Below are 20,038 nucleotides of genomic sequence, written 5' to 3' on the forward strand. Positions count from 1 at the left end.
GCTTTGATGAAGCACTGGCACTGTCAGATGAAACAAATGTAAAGAGCATGAAGCGAAGAACTCTGTGCTCCACACTGCGGGGGCATACTTGCCTTTCATCACAGGCGTCATAACAAAACACAACAGGCCTGTAAATCACAACAATGTCTAAAATTGGATATTCTGTAGCATGTTTATTTCGCCTGCTTTCCCTATTGTCTCTTATTAAACATTTTGATGCAGAATTGACGCTTAAAGATAAAGATAAAGATATATGGGCAAAGGCTTTGTTCTGTCTTTTTGTCAGAAGAAAGGGAAAACCAGAGTGAATCAGTTCAGGTTGCTGGATTGGTGTTATCCAAACAGCATACAGTATATATTTATATGTGCATTCTTAAAAGGGGCTTCATGATGCCATATAAGAACATGTTTGGTTGAATGGTTCCATAAAGAACCTTTAACATCCGAAGAAGAACCTTTATGTGTCACTAAAGTTTTTTTCATGAAAAAGGTTCTGACTGTAAAATGTGGTTCAGAATTTTTAAGGAAACACATTTTTCAGTATATTTAAGTTCCCAGGTTTATAAGAATGGGTAATAAAAGACTTTGTTATATATTTTATGGTAAATTGTTATTTTTATATTGGCAAACAGATGATATTGAAGTAAAACAGTACTGTAGTTTTCCTTCAAACAACTGTAATACATTAAAATCACAGGTGGCTTCCTTGGGGAAACCATACATTAAATCCTGTAGGTCTCTTAATAGCTATTATTTCATGTGGATTGTAAAAACACTGTGATGCTCTGGTTTATCCAGGCCAGACAAAAATATATAGTCTACTAAATCTTATTGCTGATAAATTATATTGCTACCAAAGATAAAAAAATTAATGGAGAAGAGTGAATGCAAATGGGATAATATGGATTTAGGATGAAAAGCCTACCTGTATTAAAGTAATGCATTAGTACTGCTGTAGCCTACTTTAGTGTCTGATTTTTTTGTCCAATTTTACCACAGCACTACAATGTGTAGTGTGTGGTGTCCACATCCAGACAAATTCCCTAAATCCAGAAACCGTCAAATTTGACATTCCATATTCAATTCCAGTATAATCTCTTTTAATCTCATTTAACAGATTTAGTCAGGATCACATGAAATTACACGCAGTGTGAATGAATAGTTGAAAGCCACGAGCGTCTCCTGCTTCCCAATGGAGGCTGAACAGGTAGCAGCGCATCATTTATTCATCCCTTACCCGCAACATCAACGTGTCAGATCGGATTTTATATAAACATATAAAACAAAATGTTTATCCATTCATACAAAAACAGTGCACGAGGGTTTGATTTGTTTTTACATCTCGTCCTCGGTGGGTAAAAGCCAAACGCTGGCCATTGCAACAATGTCAATGTGTCAGTCAGATAAAACAAATAAATTCACCCAAACTTACCGGCATCAACCGAGGAGACGGAGACAAAACCCAAAAGCAGGAATAACAGCGCAGCAAACGAGCCTGTAATTCCCCGCATCCTTTAAGGAAATCTTCACATTCTGTACGGAAGACGTTGAATCCCATTTACTCGCGATGGTCGTTAAACTTATAAGTCGGCGTCTGTGTGTTTAACATTCACCAGCAGCTGCCGTCGTTATTCCCGCATCAGTGGAGAGAGACACTGGACCTAAACTCCGTACCTGCCGCAGAAAGTCGACATGAGAGGACTGCGCGAAGATCATCAGGCGGCATGCCGCTTTATTCAAAAAGACCTACAGGTGTTGTCCTGAAGGGGGCGCTCTACGGCTCAAAAACACAAAACCGCACGGAAATCTCTGGATATTTAAGGAATGTGTGCACGTTATAAACATATTTGGTTACATATTATATTTTTGGAAAATTGCCTGGACACAGACGGAAATCCTCCATAGCAATATGTAAAAAATAGGCTAAATAAAAGGCTGTGATTGATGCTGCTGAACCGCAATAAATATATATATTTTTTTGTCTAGAAAAAACGTCTGGATAAATTGTCTAAATAATTAAAAATACGTGTGGTTGAAAATACACAGTCGGTTATTTTTTTAAAAAGATCATTAAAACACACATAACCAATAGGAGAGAACGCATAGCTACTAAGCCCCGCCCATTTTATGACGCCTGTCTCATTGTAATTGCCCTTCTACGTTCTTTATTCTGTTGCATTGATATATAACCAATACCTGGGACAGCACATCTAGCTGTAAATTACATCTTTAACTAAAGTATGTATTGACTTTTTCAGTATATCCTATTATGGGGGAATATAAGCACAAATGAGGTCAAAATGTAAAGCATATTTACTCTCAATACTGCAGAGCGAGTCTCTCTCTCTCTCTCTCTCTCTCTCTCTCTCTCTCTCTCTCTCTCTCTCTCTCCCTCTCTCTCCTGCCTGGTTGCTCACTGAAGGGAACCACCACGTTTCCTAAATTTGGGGGGTCTTTCCAGCTCTGCTTTCTCTCATCTGTACCTCTGGCAAATGCTGATGACAAAAAATACTCCCTGCATACTGAAAGGTCCGTCCACAGGATAACACAACATGTCATCACAATGCAATTTTGTAATGAATAGTACTGTTGGCCAAATATAAATACACCTGAATTTAAGATGTGCTGACATTTACCACTGCAGTGTATTTTTTTATAAGGTGTAACACAATTGTGATGTATGGGATGTGTCAAACCTCAGCTCTCTAAAGACTTCTTACCTTGCAATCTGGCTGACCTTCATTTCAAGATCAACTTCAACACAATCCAATTTTAATGACTTGATGAGAAAATAACATTTGGAGGCGACAAGTTCCCATACGTCGTTCCAAGATGCCATCTGTTTGGGAACGTCATGTCCATTTTTTCTCTTGTGCCACTGCCTGAGTCAGGTACAGCTGAAGGATAACGCTGTTAAAGTATTTTGGACATTCTTTAATCATTTCAGCTACTGAGTGTGAATTAGTCCAGATTAGATGATGTTATCTTCTGTCTTTTTTATTGTTTGCATATGTGCACTTGTGGATTTGTGTCTATGTACAAATACACATCATAAAGTTACAGGATCGATCTATGACTTCTGGAGATATAAACATATTTGAGTAATATTGAGACTATATTATGTAGATTGTTTCATTTTGTTGATTTGTTTATCTTCCTAAGCAGGCACAACACTGCAAAAATGACTTTCTTACTTAGTATTTTTGTCTTGTTTTCAGTAAAAATATCTAATAATTCTTAAATTAAGATGTTTTTTCTTGATGAGCAAAATGAACTAGGAAAATAAGTCTAGTTTTTAGACAAACAACATAAAATTTAAGCAAATTTGTGCTCAAAACAAGCAAACAAATCTGCCAATGGAATAAATGAAAAAAAAATCTTGACTTGAGTGTTTATGAAAAAGTAAACTTGTTTCGAGAAAATATTTTTTATTCCATTGGCAGATTTGTTTTGCTTTTAAGCAATTTACTTAAAGTTTATATTTATGTCTAAAAACTAGACTTATTTTCCTAGGTCATTTTGCTTATCAAGAAAATACATCTTAATTTATGAATTTTTAGATATTTTTACCGAAAACAAGACAAAAATAAAAAAAGTAAGAAGGTCATTTTTGCAGTGAACAGGGTTCCCACTGGTCTTTGAAATCCTTGAAAGTTTGTGAATCTGAGGGGAAAAATTCAAGGCCCTGGGATGTTTTTGAAAATCTATATATGTTGTAGATTTGAATCTATTTTATGCGAGAAGTTTTCTGGAAAAAAATCCATATTATTCCCTGTGTAGTGTAGGATAATATCATAAAAATTCTAGACTTATTAAGCACACGTGCTAAACGGTTCACTTTAAATGCTTATATCTTCTGTGTGTGAATGTTGATTCATACAAAAATGCTTTTTTGCATAGTTGTGTTTGACACATGAAAATGTCTCGGGTTACGTATGTAACTGTTTTTCCTTGAGAAGGGAACGAGACGCTGCGTCTCCCTTGTCATTCTCACTGCATCCCTGTAACGCCATCTTTGGCAATATTTCACATAGCGATATACTTCCTGGCTCTTGCGTCACCCTGTCTTTGTCGTTAAGCCTTGCCATTGGTTGAATTTGATATACACATTCAGACAAACTTACCCGTGGAGGCATCCCAAAGTGTCACCGCAGTGATGCAGCGCGAGTTCCCTTGAAAGGGAACTGTAACAATGTATCTTAAAAGGTAACACGGTGTAACCTTGCTCTCACTTGAAATGTGTCCCCACTTTTAGTCCTTGAATTTGAGGGTATTGAACCTGGAAATTCCATGAAAGGTCCATGAATTTGAAGTTAACTAAGGTGTGGGAACCCTGAGTGAACACAAAACCTCTTCCAGCAAGGCTGCATGTTTGTATTGTAATGAGATGTGACGCAAAGACACTAATCAAAAATGCAAGCCTTCGCAAAGGTGAAACTTGCGGCTATGCAGTCGAAAGTTGAAAAACGTTCTTTCTGCGGTGGGCTTTGGCATCTTTTGTCTAATGGATGTTCAGAGAGGCGGATCCGGTTGATCCAATTCACTTAATCCATTTCCTGTCCATTCTGGTTTAATTTTAAACTGACCCAAAAACACACACTCAAAACCTTCAGTCCTTTCTGCAAGTACCCTCATCTGCACAGTGTGACACAATCACAACCATTTAGGACATCATGGACAGCCACACTCTTAAAAATAAAGGTGCTTCACGATGCCATAGAACATTCGTGCCCCAACCATCGTGCTAAAAATGTCCTGGGAAAATGTGTATAATAGCTACATAATAGCAGCAGCATGATGAAAATAAACTCTTTGTTGCAGTAACCATGGGTAAACTTTAAATGTAGGTTTGGGAGGAATTAACATTTAGTCCTGTGCATCATCATTAAAAGCATACTGTATAAGCGGCAGTCTCCAAGTGTCCGCTCAATTCTTCCTGCTATTTTTTTCTCTCTCTGTGCAGTTCTGTTAATTAAACTTGGGACTCAAGCCCGACCTTAGGTTCGAGCTGCCTTCGAGCACAGAAAGCCAAGTTCGTTTAGCATTAAAGGTACAATTTGTAAAATATTTGCAGTAAAATATCCAAAAAAAAAAAAAAACACTAGTCCAGTATATATTTTGTCCAGCTGATTACTAACAATATCTTTAATGTTTTCAACTACCTGTAAATTATGAGAAAATTGCCCTTCTAAACATTGAAGGGGGCAGTGCAGTCACCTGTCAATGACGTTAATATCCACGTAACCCTTTGTCACCGCCTTTACTGACGTAGAAACCACATAACAACAGTGTCATGGACAAATGCAGAAGTAAAAGCTTCTGTCGGGCCACTCGCTTATTTATGGAAAGTTTTGTTGATCTGAACACTTAATCAGCGGTTGAGTTAAAGACAACAAATCCCATCATTCCACACGGCTTCAGAGCGACATTAATCAATGACATTGTTATTGTTTGAATTGGATTGTGCACACCCAAAAATGGCACACTTTTGCTCAAACCTATAAGTGGCAATTTTAACATGTTATAACAAATTATCTATGAGGGGTATTTTGAGCTAAAACTTCACATATGCACACTGGGGACACTAAATATTTATTTTACATCTCAAAAAATTCTAATAATAGGCCCCATTAAGACTGAATGGGCAGGCGAACTCGTGAAACAATGAAAGTAAAAACCAAAATATGCTTTTACACTTCTACTAAAATAAAGTCATTATTTACTTTCCTCATGGATGGTTCTTGATCTTTACTTTCATTTAAAACTTTATACATTTCGCAAAGTAGTATTTTCAGCACTAACAGGCACTAAAAATAAGTGATGGAGCAGGTATCTGCAACTAGAGTCTTACTCGCACATCAACCCCCCTTCCATGTTTTACCCTGAAACTGGCCCACGGTGTAAAAAAGGTGTGGGGACCCTTAGAAAGACCATCTTGCTAAATGGTTCCATTAAGAACCTTTACCGTATTTTCCGGACCATAAGTCGCTCCAGAGTATAAGTCGCATCAGTCAAAAATAAGTTTCGAAGAGGAAAAAACATAAATAAGTCGCAGTGGACTATACTTTTTCGAAAATTATTTCACCAAATCCAAGCCGAAGAACAGACATTTAATCTGGAAAGCCAAGTTATTCAACTAAACAATATCAGACAGAACAGCAGGCTGAATAGGTGTCCGTACCAGGGTTATTATAGTAATAAAACGCCTACCGCTTGCTTGGCAGTGTAAGCAGACGTTTTTTGGTTGCTATGCACTTAACTAATCAGATACTATAATATGCTTTCACGGATAATCAACAATTGGTTTAGTCAACAAATAATTATATTATGTTTGTACAGGGATGTCTTCTAGTACAGAAATTGACACTCGTAGACAGAACATTAAACTTTGCCTTGATTTTCAGATGTTGTGCAGACATAAGTTTGTACAAGTAGGATGTGCTGACTCACTCTTAATTCTGCTGCGTTATTTTTAACCCAATTCTGGGTTAATATTAGACAGAACACATGTTGGGTTATAAATAAACCTATGCTGGGTTGTTTTAACTAATGTTTGGGTTAACAACAACCCAGCATAGGTTTATTTTATTAAGACTAAAACTACACTAAAACTAAATAAAAACTAAAAGTAATGATTTTTAAAAAATAGAAACGAAATCAAAACTATTTAAGCACCACTAAGAAGAACTAAAACTACCGTACATGTAAAAGTAACATAAACAGTTATTTACAAGATACACAATAGCATACAGAACATACCTGGGAGGCTAAATAGGCTAAATTAACACGACAAGCCAAGTCAAGTTCAAAAAGGTCCCAAAGTCATTCCGCATCACTGAATCCATTGAATAACGTAAATACAGGAGCAGCTGTAGACGGTAATGGTTTCTCTGAAGTTCCAGGACCCGCCAAACTATGAAAAAAGAAAATACGGTACATCTGAAGCACCTTTATGCTATATTAATACTATATTAACTAGCTTCCGGTAGTGTAGCCATCTTGGATGATTCATGCAGGAGTTTTAGCGTCGTGAGCGTTCATTGCCATAGGTACGTTGTGCATTGACTCTCGTGAATCGTGTAGATGGCGTCGTAACCGGAAGCTAGTTATTATAGTTTATTAAGTTTGAAATATTATAAAATCACATTGTTACATATGGACCTTTATTAACCCCTTTTAGCCATGTGAATTAATTCTGTGAAGGATGGATGCACTTTACTGGGGTTTAAAGTCAAAAGTTGTTCACTGATCCCTGTTTACTCCCATTAAACTTGGAAGAGCAAAGACAATAACTCCAAATGTGTTTGTCTGAAAGATTATGGACATTGTGTATCTCTGACTTCTTGTGGGTGAGTAAATCATGGGGTCATTTTGATATTTGTTTAGAGTTTCAGTTTAAGTGTAGATGAGAGAAAATGTCAAAAAGCTCATATCCAAATAAAAGGTTACTTTTATCGCTTGACATGCCCAGTCAAAACATCCTGTGAATGAGCCGTTATATTGGTTCTCCGTTAGCAGTTAAGCTCGGTGACTTGGGTCACATGGCAGTGGACTCCAGAGAAATTTGATGTAGCTGGATGTGCCAATTCATTTTTACACCAGTAACATTCCAGAGTTTCTTCTGCCTACGGCTGCTGTATAATGATTATTGAGTACTAGATCAAGGCGGAAATTGCTTTTAAATGGAAAAAGCAGATCGATACACAATTAGCATTTCGGTAAAAATCTCTTTTTAAAATGCTTTAGTAAAAATGAATAAATTAGTAAGAGATCGAATAATGCTTGGGGGAAAGAGCAAGACTTGCTCAGTTATCTGTGAAAGAAACATGATTTTTGGTAATAGATTGTCCCCTCAGGCAATAGATGTTATTGTAAGGGGAACTATCAGTAAAAAGTGCTGTCTGCCGTAGATACTGGATGTGTTTCAACACACGTTTCTCTTACAGCAGCGAGAATGAATGTACACAGAATGCGAGTGAGCTGAAAGATGCCTTTAGGGGACTTGAAGGATGACAGCCACATTGATGTAATGGCCATATGGCTTACGTTACACTTGGGTGCCCAGCTGAAAACTCGCTGTCTCTTTCTCGTTCTTAAAGGAATAGTTCAACATTTATTCTTTCAAGCTGACTGTATGCTTTTTTATTTTGCTGTTTATAGGTTTTTATATTTCTCCTCTATTTTAAAGATAAAAGAGAAACCAGAGCACAGTGTCTCTGCACAGGGCAGTGGTTGTAAACACACCAGTCTATAAATTGGTGTGAAGGTGAATTTCTGTGGAGCTTTAGTGGAGCAGATCCTAAGGGATGACTTCAGATCTTTGTTTTTCACAGCGTGAGGTCATTACTACCTGATCTCTCTCTGCTTCAGTTAAACTGAGTGCTACGCCTACTTATATTTCAGAATGCATAAATGTGATCCTGTCAGTTAAATCCATGCTAATGATAAGATTATGAGCATTTGTTTGATTTCAATCATTGATTTCACATTCACAATCTTTGGTTGTGTTTTTTTTTCAGTCAATATTAATCACTGATTAAGTACACTTTAAGAGTGCACACTAATTCCTCAAAGGTACATAATCATATCTCAAACAAACATTTTGGGAGCTCAAAGGTACATATCTATACATATTACGGTATTATTCCAGTGACAGCATTTGTACATTATTTCTGAGTGTACTTTTATTGTACATATCAGATTAAATTTTTTCTATTTCAGAGACCGTAAACCCAACCCTGAACAGCACATAAAAACAAATTGGAAGACGACTGTATGTCTATGGGGAGTACTTGACCCAGAATAAGTGGTACTGTAAAAGTGATGTGATGTGTTAGAAGTGAAACACGTCTTTCATGTTTTCTTGTCAATTAGAATTTTTAATCAGGCTCTTATGTTTATGTTCAGTAATTTCACTTTAATGGCAATGAAAATGTTATTAGTCATTATTCAACGGGGCTGTTTAATGCTTTATTCTAATACATTATTTGCGATAAACACACATCTAACTTGTCAAATGCCTTAAAATAACCACCAGAGCAATGCTTTAGTCTGTGGCAACCATGGTAGGCGTTTTGCATTGTGCCACGTTACCACCTTGGGTGTGAATTGTTTTTTCGAATAATTCAACAGCCCGTCATCAATTATTCCTTACGTAATTGAAATGCCTTACTTCACAAATGTCACTTCAGTCATTTTATTGGTATTTAACCCTCAAACGGTCCTTGGGGTCTATATGACCCCAAACGACTTTTCATTAGTTAAAAAAAAGTTTCCTTTCCTCTCAGAGATATAAAACTTTGTGACTTTTTCTAAGTAATTTATATTTACGTACCCCCACATAAAGTGACATCCTAAGTAGGGCTGAAACGATTCATCGAGTTACTCGATTTACTCGATTCAAAAAATTCCTCGAGGCAAAAATTCTGCCTCGAAGCCTCGTTAAATTCCTATGACGCGCACTACACACGCCGAGATCTGATTCACACGGACCGTTGTTCAATGTTCAGGAAGCACATCATAGCGCGTGGTACATTTTGAATTTAGTTGGCGCGATGGCGGAGCGAAGATGTCCATAAACGGCAGAGAGAGACTGTCTAAAGTTTGGGATCAATTACATTATCATTACATTCAGCATCTGAACTGAAAACATCCACTGCTGTTTCACCAAGCGTCGATGAAACAAGGTAACATAGCTTTCGCTGATTTTAATCCCATACTGTATTTGTAGCGGTTTGACTAGATATGATGTTTAGCTTTGATGTTTTCGTATTCACGTTCAATTGCTTAAAAAAGAACCCCTTCACAAACACGCATGCACTTTACAGGTGTGTGTACCAAAAAACGGCTCCACAGTGCAATCATTTATGGGCAACTTGTAATCTGACATATTTTGTTCCATTATAATAATCTCTGTTTTATTGGAGTTTAGCATAAGTTATTCTCTCTCACGCGAGTCAGACCGATCGCGCAATGCATCATATGCTTAAACTTTTATGTAGCCATGCAACAATAATTTCAGCATGCATTCACTGTATACAGCGGGACGTGATGTCGTAACGCGTTTTTTTTTCGAACGGATTCTTAATCTTAAATGCACCGCAATGCAAGTGATGCAAACCAAATGCAGCGTTCTATTGAAAAGGAATGTATGTTTTTCTGCCGTACCAAAATGCAATGAAGCAACTGAACGTCTGACTGGGGTATCACTCTTCCTCAAACACAGCACGCGTGCACACAGAAACACAGGTGCACGTGCGCGCGCACACACACAGGTTGTTACCATAGCAAATAGGCTCACCCCAGAAATGATATATTACATGTTAGTAGCCTAATGGTAAATGCTGCAGGTGTAGAAATGTACATAAACCAGATATTTACTTTGATGTCAGTGCTAGATTACAGCATGAAACCTGTTATGCATATTAATAAATTAAAGTGCTTAATTGTTGGCACTGGCACTTAATTTAATAATAAATAAAATAAATATAATAAATAATAAATTAATAGGCTTATTTTTTGGAGCCAAATACCTCTGTTTTTTTTTAGAAATAAAAGCCAAATGCTTGAACATTTTACAGCCACGTCATTTTCGTTATGCATTATTTGTTTTGGTTGTTTAAAAACACAAACAAAATTTTTATCCGATTACTCGATTAATCGATCGATTCAGTGCTAGATTAATCGATTACAAAAAGAATCGATAGCTGCAGCCCTAATCCTAAGGCAAACACCAAATCTAACCCTAAACCGAATCGTCAATAGTTTAAAAATAGGACAAAACAGTTGAGTAACAAATATGTGACAGTGACAGGTAAACAGAAACGCTTGACATGTTCACGCAAAAAGGCAGAAGAACCGTGTCAGTGTCACGCAAAAGACTCACAAATTTTCGTGACTACGGGTAATTTTGTGATACTGGGTTGTCAAATTCATCTTCCAGACACTTTGAGGAGTTTGCTGAAAAATCGATGTGGCGTTTAGCAGTTTTTTCACAACAAAGTGGTATTTCTGAATGGCCTGAGGTCAGGATTAAGCAGATTTGAAGTGAAAGTATTTGAATATGTGCAGAGAGCATTCAATCAATATTATTATCTCATTTTGGATGGAGGTGGCATTGACAAGCTTTTGTATCTGAGCTCTTTAACTCAAAGTAATAATAATAATAAGTTATAATTACAAATGAATAAACAAATCATATATAAAATAAAACAACTCATCACACATAGTAAGTTAAAATGACTTTTCCGGACTGAATTTTAAGCCAAGACATTTTTTATAGTGTGCGGCTCAGTCTGATTATGCAGACTGGGGCTGTGTTTCATTTATTTTTTTCATTTGATGGAACAGTATAAGTTTTTTTATGCTTGGATGGATTCTAGACCTTGTACAGAATATTGATATCAGTTTAACAATATCTTTAAGAAAAAAAATGAACCTGTTTATAAAATGCCATGTGCCTTTATGTTGCAGACGGGCATGCTGGATCACTAATGGGCTGCAGTGTTGAGGAGTAATTGATAAGAGAAGGTGGAGCTTTTCTCCACATGCAAATGAATAATTTCCAATTCCTTTTTCCCTCTGGCCTCATATATCTCTTTCTTCTGGTCCTTCTGAAGGTGCTTCAGATGATTCATGCACTTTAGAGAAACTCACACGTTTTGGAGGATTTAATTGACTGCTCCAAAGAGTATTATAAATATTGAATGGTGGCCCGGTGATCCTTATATTTCATAATTAAACTTCATGTCAGAAAGGTTCACTGTCTTTTTTTCCTAATGAAATCTAATTCCAGTGACACAGACTATGGGAATACGGGCAAAACAAAATCACAAATAAGCTCAAAATGAAAACAAACAAAGCAAAATATATATAATGACGTCACACCAAAAATCGAAAAATCTGAAACTTTTTAATAAAGGACTGATGTTTCGAGCACCTCGTCCTTTTATCAGACTTTAGTCTATCTTTCATCAGACTGTTCAAAAATCTGCTTAAAAGCAACATAACATAGTAAAATGTAAAACCCCAAAAAATGTGACTTGACATTTTCAAAGGCTTTTCAGAGTTTCAGAGAATAAACCAGCAATTTATATTAGCATTATGTGCAAGTGCATAATGCCACAATCTGATCAGAATACAAATTTAGATTCTTGCTGTGCCCCTGTGACTGAACACAATAAACGTACTTATGTTACAGAAAACAATAAAGACACTTCAGCTTGATAACAACAACCAGAACAGAATGTCGTCTCCGTAATGCGCAGCCTCTAATGACTTACTGCATCTGCATTATTTATGAATACATGCACACAATCACAAGTACATTAATCGTTTGATTACATTTATGCATTTGACTCAAAGCGACTTATTGTACATGATATTCAGTCTATACAATTCTTTTATCAGTATGAGTGTTTCCTTGGGATCAATCTGCGTTGCTAATGCAATGCTTTATTTATTAAGAAACATGAACATAGGTTCCTCACAGTTTCTAAAAGGACCAAACATGTCATATACATATCAAAGGCTTAAACTGTGCTCTACCCAGCAACGTTGGCAGCCATGGCTGGGCAGATGAAGCTTCCATGTATGGAGACAGATCTCCGTTTGATCTGTAAATATTTACCCAGCTTGTGAGTGGGTGCTACAGCATGCAAAGGACACTTGGCCAAGCTCACTGGACACTGTGTGTGTGTGTGTGTGTGTGTTTGTGTGTGTGTGTGTGTGTGTGTGTGTGTGTGTGTGTGTGTGTGTGTGTGTGTGTGTGTGTGTGTGTGTGTTCGTGTGTGTGTGTGTGTGTGTGTGTTTCAGACTGTGTACACAGCCCAGCATCCCTATAGAGAGATTTAGAGAATTGACTCTCTTCCCTCGTCCATTCAACACTGTAAACCTTATTTTCCAAAGACTCAATTTGAAGCGCACGCACTGACATTAATTCAATAATAAAAATTAAATATTGTATTAGCCAATCAGGCGACAGTGGCTGAATGCATAAAAGCCTGTAACAAAAGGGAAGGAATGTGATCTAAGTGACTTTGACTGCAGAATGAATGTTGGTGCCAGGCGGGTTGGTCCGTGTGTGTTGGCAGTCGCTGGTCTTTTGGGATTTTCACGGAAAGAGTTTATAATAAATGAAATGATTACAAAACATTCACATTAGCAGTTTATGCAGTGCTATGCATCTATGAATGCTTGTAAAAATGTCACAGTGGGTTTGAAACACCTGGTTTAAATCCCTCTTAAATGAAAATGTTATTTGTTGTGAATTTTCTCTTCAAAAATGTGATGACAATGAATTTTAGTTGGCTGATGCTTTACTGTTTTTAACATAATATCATCCTAAATAATGTGAAAAATTGTTGCGTTTAATATTGACATATTGTTAGTAAGAAATCAAATTAAAATCAATAAATAAAATTAAACTTTGAGTCTCCTAATCCCATATTTAGATTATGGGATTTTAGCCTGGATTTCACAGTCAGGGTCATATAACTGTTGTTTTATAGTCTCATACTGGAAATGTATTTATTTGTTGGCCAAATACTATATTTTTGCTATTTGCATTTTTGTGTTTCATAAAATATATAATGTCAGATTCAACTGCACTGAAAAAAGCCAAGTAGAATTTACTTCATTTTTATTTTGCACGTTTTTGCACGAATATTTGTTCAAGTAAAATTTACACATATGGAAATTAAGTAAATCTAAGTAAAATTACACTGTAAAAAATATGTAATATTTACTTAGAAAAAATTTGGTACAATATTATAAATAAATATTTATAAAGGCTTACTTCTTGAGATAAAATCTACATGATTTAATCATGCAAAATTACCTCTTTTCTTTACATATTTATTATTATGTACCACATTACACTTTATGATGAGCAAGTAAGAAGAGACTGATCTCAGTACTGGCGTTAGCACAGTTATTGTTTATTGAGTGAATTAACACACATCATGATTTTCATTGTGTCACCTACACAAGCACCACTCCTTTAAACAATGGTAACCTACAAAACTCAAAGAAGAAACAGAAACTGTTCTAAATCTCAAAGATTAATGAACATTAAACACTAACAAGTCTTTCTTTTTAGTTAAAAACAGATACAATTTAAAATTTTACGCTCCAAATGCTGTCTCATGCCAAGCATGAAGGGAACTACAACTCTGCTGCCTAGTTAGTTATGTCAACCAAACGAATGTTATCTCAAAAATCAAAAAACAAAGGAGCGCTGCCCGGACTCAAACAATATGTAAAAATGGAGGTGCTCTTTGGATAGGGGAATAGAAGTATAGCAAAACCAACGAAAAACTCCAAGGCACTCTCTAAAAAAGTAAAAAGCCTTTATTAATACGGCTTGGTCATAATAAACCTTAAAAAACTCCTATGCGTTTCGGCAAACAAGCCTTCGTCAGGGAGTAAACTCATTACACCAAACAGGAAGAGATTTATAACCTTTGACACCAATCAGAATAACACCATCTGTTAGAAATTAAGGTACATAGTTGTAGGATTGTAGGACAAACGAATGTTATGTTTATCAACACAAAATTATTAAGTTAATTTCCTTCTTCCAAATTTAAGTTGATTATACATGGAAAAATTAAGTTGAATTTACTCAATGCAGCGCAATGCAAGTGTCTTTAACTAGTTTCAACCCGACACAATTATCATTGTCACGTTTAGCACTTCTAACGTTGTTTTTAATGTTGTTTAAATAGCAAATGCATTTGTGCCCAATTTTGTGGCCATGGGCGTTTTGGTCTGAAAATGAGGTGTGATCAGGCACATTGTTGGCACGTTGCTATTTTAAAGGGGATGAGGGCTGAGACTCTCATTGGTTTATTGCACGTTACGCACAAAACACACCCATTACTCATTTGGAGAATATGAACAACCCCTTTAAGCTGTGTGCTTGGCGCATAAACCATTTTTCCCATCATTAAATTAGCAAGTGGAATCGGACACGCCCATTTAACATTTGCGCTTAGATCGTTAAAATAGGGCCCAATGTGTTCATTTACATTGTAAAACATTTTTTTGCACTTAAATGTTTAAGCTTAATCAACTAGCATTTTCAAGTCATTGCAACTGTATTGACTAGTGATGAGTTGCTGTAACTTATCAAATAAAGTTGACATAATTAAAGCAAATTCAACTTTAAATTGAAGTTACAAATAAGTTACAGCAACTCATCACTTGTCAAGATAGTTGAAATGACTAGTAAACCAGAGTTGATTAAACTTTAAAATGTAAGTGCAAAAATACAGTGTAGAAATATTTAGATTACTCATATTTTTATGTTATTTTAACTAAAATTCTGGTTAAAAAACAAGAATTCTATTTTTTTATATAGTCATTTTATTTAGTTAAATCTACTAAGGCACATAATTTTTTTTTTTACATTTTACAGTACATATACACTGATAAAAAAGGAGAGGTCCCGCACACTATCCACTTGCAAAAATAGAAAAGATTTATTACAACGTTTCGATCTTTCGATCTTCTTCAGGCATCAAAACATCTGTACATATACAGCCAGGAGATATTCGCTGCTGTAAAAAGTGTGACAACTAATTTCCCCAATTTAAACAGAAATGAGAATTTTATATCTGTTTTTACTTTTGCATCTTCTTTAAGTTGGTATAGGGCTCAAACTCTATTAAGGTTTTACACAGTATACAAGCACAACCTAATTTTGGACCCGTGTATTGCATTGGCATTAAAGAAGATATATGAATGTCCCACTCCAGCAGTATGGAGACAGGCCGGCTGCTTCAGTATTGGATGGGGTTTAATTAGCTCACAGGCCCTGAAAACGCAGTGAAGACTTCCCGGGATTAGTAAATTGCATTCTTACGCTGCCAGCATTTTCCCATATCAAGTCTAATTTGTATTCATGGTATTTGGGGAGGGGGAAATCACATTCCCTTGACACGCTTTTTTTCTTTCAGTGTGTTGTAAAGGGAAATAAACCTATAGGGTGCTACAATGTTATGAAGTATTGTGCTACAGTAAGGTTGTATGAGGAAAGAGTAGAAAAACTTTAACTCTTCAATCTTTTCACTCTTACATATTGAGGGCTAAACAAAGTGCTTTTATTGACATAATTGTACAGGTAACTTCTTTCACAATACAGTGACTCCACAATACAGAACACTTTTTTGCAGTATAACAGTAAATGTTTGCTCTGTTGGTGTATGAATATCTAAATAATAATTACACACAGTACACACCAATTTTGCAAACCCAAACTTTTATTTTGTATACGATTAATCGCAATTATTCGTTTGACAACTCTATTAAGAGCAAATAATAATCATGTACATGGGAGTACAATACATTAGCAATGGATGTGTATAAAATAGGTACATTGTACACGAAAAAAAATCATTCAATTTACTAATTTTTTTAAGGTTAGTGGTTGCAATCAATTTATTTGAGCTACATTTAAACAAAAAAAATAAGAATTAATTGTTTAAATGTAGCTTAAATAAATTGATTGCAACACATTACCTTAAAAAATTAAGTAAATTAAATTAATAATTTTTTCAGTGAAAACTTGGTTTTGCAAGTCAATTCAACATATTATTTTAAGTTTTGACCTGTGAAAAGTTGATATAACTTATTTTAAAATAAAGTAGCATAAAAATATATGTTTGTTTGACAAGAATGCGTTGTAAACAGGTAACTTAACATTCACATCACCTGCCAAAACAGAACTCATTATGCAATTTATGCCTTAAATATCTCTGGAAAGTCATAGACCTATAAGTCAGAAAATGAAAGTATCGTCAGCTGATGATAGATAGAGCTTATAGTATTGCTGCCGGTGCATTTTTACATATTTACTGCAAATAGTGCTTGAAAGCGATGTTGTATGTTTGTTCTTACAGTTTGAATCTCTTATAAGCTTCATCAGTCTCATTTCAAAGGCAATTGTGCTCTCACACCACATTAAGTCCGGCTCTGCCCGTACCACACTAGCTGGAGTTTAATAACCTGTGCCACACACGCTCCATCACTCATCCAACCTCTCACACACTGCACAAACATTTAAATTTGCCTCCTGAGAGCTGTGCATTTGTTTGTGTGGGATGAGTAAGACAGAGGAGGAACAAGAGAGACAGCGAGCCGGCGGAGAAGAGACTCGGGGTAAATGCTTGTCGATGCAGGACCTTGTTAAGAGCAGGAGCTCTGATGCATATTTATAAATGTCGTGGTGTGGCCCGTTTGTAGATGTGTGAACGAGATCTTTGCTGACACTGGCCTTTTACCCACAATTCCCTCATGCCCTGATGTGTGTTAGACTATACAAGAGCCTGTTGTTGTTCTTACTGGCACAAGTTATTTGTTTTCATGTAAACATGATATTTGATGTTTGCCAGTTCTGTGCCAGTGATTTGCACAACTCTGACCGAACTCTCTGCTCCTCACCAGGGGCTTCTCGGGTGTTGCGAGGAAATCACTCCACCCAAGAAAGCAGTGCTTCGCCTTCTGAGAATATAGTTCCCTTATGTATACTGTTAAAAGATGGCTGTGTCTCATATGACCTTGTTATTTGTACACGGTGTGACTATTCAAATCACAACACATACATAGGAAAATGTTTGCGTAATTTTGTCACTTATTGGGAGCAGTATGCTAGCTAAAGCCATTCACTTCCAGTCTTTGTGCTAAGCTAAGCTAGCGGGGGCTGCGTCAGACAGAGTTACAGAACGCACAGAGATGAGAAAGGTATGTATGGACTTATCTAACTCTGGGGGATACGGTGAATAAGCGAAATTCCCAAAATCTGGGCGTGTTCCTTTAAGCATATATTTATATTGCTGTTCTTCAAACCTTTTCAGGTATTTTCATGATAATAAAGAATATATATAATGATATGTTTGATGAGTGTTGCTTTTTCAAATGCATGTTCTAAACGACTCAAGCTAACAGTGATTTCAGATCGATAAGGACTTCCTGCTAAACAAAAGCCTACATAATTCAGAATCGTTATCAGTCAGGTATTATTAGTATGTATTGGCATTTATCGTCAAGCCCTTCTTAGAAGTGACACATTAAAATTGTGTTCAATTAATTTAAAATACCTCATTAAGAGCAATAAGTATATATATTTAATTAGTCTAACACAAAATGAATATGTACTATAATTTATTGATTTCTTTTTAATTGCGTTAACACAATTAGTTTGAGTTTGGGTTCTGGAAAAATAATTTCCCAGCATGCTTTGCATGCAACTGCTTTTGGAGAGTATTTTTTTTAATTAAGTGTTATTTTATGCATTTTTAGGTAAAGAGAAAGACTTAATAGTGTTTAATGTCCGTTTATTATTAATTTAGAAGCGTTTGTGTTATATTTTTTCAAATTGTTTGGTTACTGGTATTGGTACTGGTATCCAGTAACCACGCGTGTAACCACAGTAGCAGCGCAAACGTCAAAGAAGAAGATGCTTAGCAAGTTAACCCACAAACGAAGAAGAAACAGCAACTTGTTGTGTATTATTTAAGAAGACCAGCAATGATGGAGGTAAATAAACAACGACTTTTGATGCAGTTTGAGTTAAATCACTCCTAAACTTGACTCATCTTTGTTTTCACCGTAACAAACGGAAATACCTATGACGCAGTTTTTTTAACCTGACGGGAGGGGTTCTGGTGGACCAATCACAGAGCTTGCGGTCCACGTAGATCTGACGCGCTGTTAAAATTTTTGTGAGGTGCGCGTCAGCCTACGCAGAGCTACGCACAGGCTACGGATAGCCGTAGCTACGGCGTAGAACCTACGCACGACTATAAATCGGGCTTTAGGGGTACACATTCATATTGGATGGAAATCCTGCCCACAATTTTATTGAGTTAGTCCAATAAATCATTTTTTTTTCATGACATTACCATACAGTATTCCACTTTCATAAAAACAAATTCTGACAATTTACTCACCCCCATGTCATCCGAGATGTTGATGTCTTTCTTTGTTCAGTCGAGAAGAAATACATTTTTGGGGGGAAAACATTCCAGGATTTTTCTACATATAGTGAACTTTAGTGGATCTCAACGGTTTTAAGTTTCAATTGCAGTTTAAAATCGTAGTTTCAATGCCGCTTCAAAGTGCTCTAAACGATACCAACCGAGGCATAAGGGGTTTTGCACACCAAAACTTTTAAACGCTTTTTTCAGCCGAGCGCTTTTTAGATCTGATACTTGAGCTGTGATCCGTGTTGGTTGTTGTGATACTTGTCCCGCCTCTCCTCCACTGTGACTGGACGGCGGTGTGAGAACTGACATTGACGAGCAGAGCTTTTCACAGCTTATTTGAAAAACGCAGAATCAATCAATTGAAAACATGCGCCGGCCATGGCGTAAAAGCTTTGGTGTGCATGCCCCCTCAGTGTCTTTTCTAATGAAACAATCGACATTTCCTCAAAAAAAGGACTTTTAAACCGCAACTTTTCATCTTGCACTAGAAATGTAATGATCCAGCGTGACCTTGCGTATTACGTAACCACATCGAAAGGTCAGGCATGACGTATGCAAAACTACCGCTCCAGTGTTTACAAATTTAGAGAAAGAGGACCGTTCAGACGTTGTTGTATGTGTAATGAAACTAATTAATGTCTTTGTGTCAGTTTTATTAAAATGGTCCGCAAATGTGCGTTTCACATGTTACGCATCACCTTTCTACATGATAACTTAATACGTAAGGTCGAGCTGGAGCGTCACACGGCTACTGCAAGATGAGAAGTTGTGGTTTAAATGTACATACTTTTATTCACTTATTTATTTTTGGCGAAAATGGCAATCGTTTCGCTAGATAAGAGCCTTATGTCTCGGTTGGGATCATTTAGAGCCCTTTGAAGCTACATCGAAACTGCAATTTTAAGATGGATTGAAACTGTAAACCGTTGACATTAACTAAAGTCCACTATATGAATGAAGAAAAATACTGTAATGTTTTCATCAAAAAAGTACTGAACAAACAAAGACATCTTGCACTCTTATAACGGATGTCTTAAAAACAACACATTAGT

General features: G+C 36.3%; 2 protein-coding genes across 3 annotated transcripts in view; one reads left to right on the forward strand and one right to left on the reverse strand.

The window, feature by feature from the left end:
- The window catches only part of fndc5b (fibronectin type III domain containing 5b), a 30,554-nt gene extending 28,839 nt beyond the window's left edge, over positions 1 to 1,715 (reverse strand). For both annotated transcript variants that reach the window (XM_065294520.1, XM_065294518.1), the window contains exon 1: positions 1,433 to 1,715. In XM_065294520.1, coding sequence (XP_065150592.1) covers positions 1,433 to 1,511 — 79 coding nt within the window. In that variant the 5' untranslated portion in view covers positions 1,512 to 1,715. The remainder of the gene's footprint in view (positions 1 to 1,432) is intronic.
- The window catches only part of ldlrap1a (low density lipoprotein receptor adaptor protein 1a), a 112,641-nt gene that overhangs the window by 73,468 nt on the left and 19,135 nt on the right, over positions 1 to 20,038 (forward strand). The window lies entirely within an intron of this gene.

This window comes from Paramisgurnus dabryanus, chromosome 19 (genome assembly GCF_030506205.2).
Source record: "Paramisgurnus dabryanus chromosome 19, PD_genome_1.1, whole genome shotgun sequence".
NCBI classification, from domain to species: Eukaryota; Metazoa; Chordata; class Actinopteri; order Cypriniformes; family Cobitidae; genus Paramisgurnus; species Paramisgurnus dabryanus.